The following is a 5728-nucleotide window of genomic DNA, read 5'->3' as shown; positions in this document are numbered from 1 at the left end:
GCCCCCACTACCCACCTGGGAGCTACCACAGAGCCACCACAGATTATTAGGGAGACCCCACGGAGCCCGCACTGACCAGCAGAGAGCCCGCACTGACCACCTGACAGTCTTGGCAGGCAGGCGGGGGAAGAGGCAGAGTGGGAGGGGGGCCAAGTTGCTGCACCATGGGCCTCTGGGTTGTACTTGCCCCCTGGGCTAAAAGTTGCCAGTCAGCCCCTGCGGGACGCGCATCCTGGGTGTAGTGCAGGAGTGAACCTAGCCTTAGATGTGAGGACACTGAGGGACCTACCACAGCAGGACTGGAGGGTGAAAGAGTGAGCACTGACAGGACTGAGGATTGGGAGATTACATGGTCTGTATTCTGGCCCCTAGACCAAATTGAGCACTTAACCCTTGCAGTGTGAGGTTAAAACTTTTTCTTCTTTAACCACCTTCCGTCCATAGCCGTTTGTGAACGGCCGGACGGAAGTCTGCTAGAAGCGGCAGGGCGTCTTAAGATTTCCCTTTTGATCTCTCTTCCTGTCCCCGAATGCAGGAAGTGATGTATATTACATCACTTCCTGCATTCAGTGTCACTCTCCAGTGCAAAACACCGGAGAGAAGATCTCTGCTTCATCAGCTTCTGTGGGGGTCCCCAGGTGACATCAGAGGTCTTGGAGACCCCTGATGTCTCCATAAAGAGGACCTGTTTGGTGAACTGGCTATTACATAGGGGATTTCTTAATCCCCTATGTTATAGCAATAAAGTTGTGTAAAAAAAGTAAAAAAAAAAAAAATTACAGCATTAAAAAAATAAAGAAGGTAAAAAAAATATTCACAAATAATAATAAAAAAAAACACAAAAAATGTTTTAAAGTCCCCCGCCCCAGCCACATGCAAACATGCGTCGGGTGCGCCTATGTACGAAAATGACGATTGCGCCCATTATGCAGCACATGTTACATATCGGCGCGAAGGTCGGAGTGAGAGCAATAATTTTAGGGCCATCAATCACTGATAACACTAAACTGATGAGCGGTAAAAACGTTTAAAGTGTCGCCTATGGCCAATTTTGGTTGCGGTCGTTTTCTGCGATTTTGCGGGCGCGCGCATTTTTAAAGGTTGACTTGTTTAGTGTCTATTTACCCGACGTGACCCCGTCTTTTATATTATACCAAAAAATTGGGGTGAAAATAAATGTTTCATAAAATTTTATAGGGAAACATGTTTTTTTTCACAATTTAGGGTACTTTTTTTTGTTATATAGTAAAAAATAAAAACACCAGTGGTGATTAAATACCATCATAAGAAAGCTCTATGTGTCCCCAAAAAATGGTATGAAATTCGTATCAGTACAGCGTTGCATGACGGAATAAACGTCAGTCAAAGTACCGCAGCGCTGAATACTGAAAAATGGCCTGGCCAGGAAGGGGGTGAAACACCCCGGTCTTCAAGCGGTTAAAGGGTTATTGTGAAGATGCAAGTTTGCAGGGAATTGAGAGCAATTATATTTTGAACATAGGAGAGGACTTGCTAGTGTGGAGGGAAAAAAAGGGAAGGCTGGAGTTCAGCTTTATGCATACACCTATCAAAGTACACTTAATGTTGATGATTGCAAAACATTATAAACGTCGCTACATAAAGCAGCCGTGTCCTGCCCCGCAAGTTTAATGCACCCAAAAGCTGCCCCTGGGCTAATGCAAATTACTTTTATTGCTGTTTGGTGCACGTGACTGTTCTACAAACTTCTTCTTCCGGAATTCCCTGCTTCAAACGTCACGCCACGCCGCTGAGAACTACAACTACCAGTGCGCACCGCGCGCTGACACGCCGGGAATGCGGAAGTGAGCCGGGGGTGGCCCTGGGCACGCCTGTGCGAGTGACGTGATAACCAGGAAAGCAGAGCCTGTTGTGCTGGAAATCAGCTGTTGTGTGGCGACAGGTCAGCGCAGTGACTGGACGAACGCCGGAGGAGGAAGAAGAGGAGGGAGCGCGAACCGGCCCGGAAAAGCAGAGGGGACCTACGGGCAACTAACGCCTTGACCCTCCCCCCAACCGCCTTACACTGAGCGGGAACCGACACTCTAGTCTATGAGAGGAAAGAGCCTGGAAAAGGCAGGCACCAAACTGCGAGATAGCCTGGAAAAGGCAGGCACCAAACTGCAAGGCAGCCCGCAGACAGTGAGAGAGCCCGCACCCTGTGAGAGACATCCTACAAGCAGTGACAGACAATGTGCAGGCTGCATGAAACAAACTACATTTTACACTGTGGACTTCACAACCATTTTGCAGATTGCGAATGACAGCCTTCAGACGGTGAGAGACACCTTGCAACCTCTGACATAAAGGACAAACTCCTGGCACCTAAAAAATCTTGAGAGCCAAGAGACTCCAGTGAGGTGTTATGAGTGTCACCCGGTAAGATTCAGAGACACACGCACACTCTACATGTGACACACACCCTGCTGCGTCAAGAGGAACATTGGGCTGGCAGGGGTTCCTTGGGAGACACCCGGGACGTACCACATGACCCCCCACATACATGCTTGACAAACGGTAGAAACTGCAAGTGGTGGGTTGCGGTCTGGAGTTTGGCATTCCATCCATTGTTCTGAATGATGTTACCAGGAACATTATCCGTGAGGTGATATTTGGGGACAAGCCGGACACTTATGGAGTGTGACAGTGTGGACTGAGACCTTTACTTCTGTCATGCACAATGCAGTATTTTGTGTTCCTTTTTTTTGGTTTTGTGCTGTCGGCCACATCCTCTCTGCCCATCAATGGTTCAGAGCAAGTGTCAGATTCCCTTTTCCCTAGTGCTGGTCAACCCTTGAACTCATCACACATCCTAATCACATCTGTCCCTCCCACCTACAGATCCTTATCGGTCTCACCACCTACCCCTTCGTCAGCGGCATTTCTGCAAATCGGAGATGGTTGCTGCCTGCAGTTTGACTTTCCGGAGCATAGTAAGGGTGTCATTGTCATCAGCACTGGGGCTGCCGCTCCTACTTACAACCTTAGCGTGAAGTCCTTGGACACATCGGTGCTGCAGGTTCTCAATGTGAGTCGTAGTTCTGGTGGCCTACCGGGCAAGTTCCTGGCACATATTTGGTCAGGGATGCCTGGCATGGCACCTCTTCACCTTAGACTGCACCTCCTCGGTTCTGTCATTGAAGAGCGTGATGACTTCTCCATTCATGTTGTCGCCAACGATGAAGCTCCAGAATATACAGGATTTGCTGCAAGCCACTTTTCTGAGAGTCCTCTGCTCTATGCACTCCTGCCCCTCATCTTCATTAACAAATGTGCCTTTGGATGTAAAGTGGACCTTGAGGTTCTAAAAGGTTTAACAAAGCACCCCCACCCAGTCCTCCTAGGCATTGTGGGGCAATTTGTTCTGATGCCTCTATATGCATACATCCTCTCCTTGCTTTTGGGACTCTCGCTGCCCTTGGCACTGGGCCTGGTGGTCACCTGCTCCTCTCCAGGAGGCGGTGGTGGGTATCTATACAGTCTCCTGTTGGGTGGAGATGTTACTGTGGCCATATCTATGACATTGGTTTCCACAGTGGTGGCTGTGGGCCTTATGCCTCTTTCCTCCTCGCTTTATGGATGGTTCCTTGGTGTACACCAAACACTGCACATTCCTTTTCTGAAGATTTTAGCTACACTGCTTTTTATAGCCGTGCCAATTTCCACAGGAATGGTGATCAAATGGCGCTTTCCCCAAGTGTCCCGTCTCCTCCTGATGGTTATAAAACCTTTCAGTGTTGTGCTAATGATTGGAGGCTTGATTATGGCCTATCAGATGGGGTCCTCCCTGTTGAACAAAGTGCAACCCATACTGGTGGTAGCTGGGGTCAGCGTGCCGCTGGTGGGACTCCTGACTGGATATCTACTTGCGTACATTCTGCATTTACCCATACCCCAACGTCGGACGGTTAGCATTGAAGTTGGGGTACAGAACAGCCTTTTGGCCTTGGCTGTTCTCCAGCTCTCCTTCCAACGTGCCGAGGCCGATCTTTCTTCTCAGGCGCCATTCTTGGTGGCTTTGAGCGGAACTTCAGAGATGTTACTGCTGGTCCTGTTGCACTTCACCTACCGAAGGTTTAAAGATCACAAATGAGGTTCTAGATGAGGAATATGCCAACTAAGATTGTGAAAACCGTTTACATGCTGCAAACGTGGACTTTCAGTTCATTCTCCTTTTTTAAATTGAGTATATTTCATGTTTTCTCTTCTTTCCGTTCAATTTACTTTTCTGACATTCCATTAACTAAAACCATCCTATTCTATTTTATTATTGCCAAAATGTGATTGTAAGGCAGGACAGCAATATTTTAAACATAAATACTGGTCTTTTCCATTATGCCTCTGCAGGGTTTTCAAGTGTCCTTTTAAAGTGACACTACACGCAGGAGTTAAACCTTAAAAATACATTCAAGTACCCGAGCTATTAACAAAACTGGATCTTATTTGTGTATCACTCGGCTGTAAATCCTCAAATCATCTCTGAATTGGTGCTGACCTTCCTTCTGGAGGGTGGCTACTTTAGTTTTCCATTGTCCTTGTATGTCTTGTTAAGTAGTCCCCTCTCCAAGCTCGCTCCCATGATGCACTACAATCTCACATTTAGTTTACCATTGAGATTGTAGTCCATCACAGGAGTGAGCATGGAGCAGTGGGTACATTACAACACACACAGGGACCATGGAGAATTAAAGTAGCCAGCCTCCAGAAGGAAGGACAGTGTCGGCACTAATTCAGAGATGCTTTGAGGATCTACAGCTGAGCGATACACAAATAAGATCCAGTTTTGTTAATAGTTCAGGTACTTGAATGTATTTTTAAGATTTAACTCCAGAGTTTAGTGTCATTTTAAGCTTGGTGGGAAGTTTAAACTTTGCTTGTTGCCATTGGATATGTATTTGTAGAATGATTATGTACACTAAGGAAACTTGTGCTGAGAAACTTTTGAGGGTTGTCACTGCTAAATCACTTCTGAAAAATGCTGGTTGCCTGGCAGTCATGCTGATACCTGTACCTTCAATACTTATCTGAGTTAGGCATGCAGCCAATGGTCAAATTGAAGTTAAAACATAGAATGTGCATGCTGGACCTTAGTTATTGAAGCCCTGGCAGCCAGTGAGCTAGCATGTTCAGAGAGAGAGGTCAGCAGTGACAGCCTACATGCTTTTTCTAACATAGGCATTCCTTACCATTAGAACTTACAAATAAAAGGAGCCAAAAACACCAAGACATAACTAGAGCCAGTACCTACCTTTCTGGGGTTGTAGTGTTTGTGGAAGCTTATGTTCATGATTACTTAGAGTAACTCTCCTCCTATAGTATTGACCGGATCTTTAAATTTGCTTTATTTCATCTTGCTTTAGTCGTCTGTAACTGAAGGTTCTCTAAGGAGGAAACTAAAGCTGAATATGAAACAAGTAACTTGAATGTCTGCACAGGCATAATGGGACAAAGTCACCAGTAAAAGTTATTTCATTGCCATGCTGTACCGCGTCCTTCTTGTCAAACAATTGCTGTATCCAGTTACAGGTTTCTCTAACTTTCCTCCTTTTCGTCTCTTGAAACAGGTGTCAATTCTCCCTTGGCAACTTGAGTTTATTTTAAACCTTTTTTTTTTTTAGAAACTGAAAGAAAGTGGAACCTGTAACTTTGTTAACGATTCTCTAACAGGAATCGGTCCTGAGAGAAATGTTGGGTGCCATTGCTGACCTCC

General features: G+C 46.2%; 1 protein-coding gene across 1 annotated transcript; it reads left to right on the top strand.

Moving 5' to 3' along the window:
* The first annotated feature begins 2577 nt into the window (after positions 1-2577).
* Positions 2578-4402, top strand: SLC10A3 (solute carrier family 10 member 3). Its single transcript, XM_018561828.1, has one exon. It carries the CDS (start codon positions 2699-2701, stop codon positions 4109-4111), a length of 1413 nt encoding a protein of 470 aa, XP_018417330.1. The 5' UTR covers positions 2578-2698; the 3' UTR covers positions 4112-4402.
* Positions 4403-5728: the final 1326 nt, after the last annotated feature.

Source organism: Nanorana parkeri, unplaced genomic scaffold (genome assembly GCF_000935625.1).
Source record: "Nanorana parkeri isolate BGI_ZX_2015 unplaced genomic scaffold, ASM93562v1 scaffold547, whole genome shotgun sequence".
Classification (NCBI taxonomy): domain Eukaryota; kingdom Metazoa; phylum Chordata; class Amphibia; order Anura; family Dicroglossidae; genus Nanorana; species Nanorana parkeri.
Note: the sequence above shows the minus strand (reverse complement) of the source record. Positions and strands in the feature narration are given on the sequence as shown.

Excerpts from the sequence above, each read along its gene's own strand:
- SLC10A3 (XM_018561828.1), top strand. The coding sequence starts at position 2,699 with ATGCAGTATTTTGTGTTCCTTTTTTTTGGTTTTGTGCTGTCGGCCACA.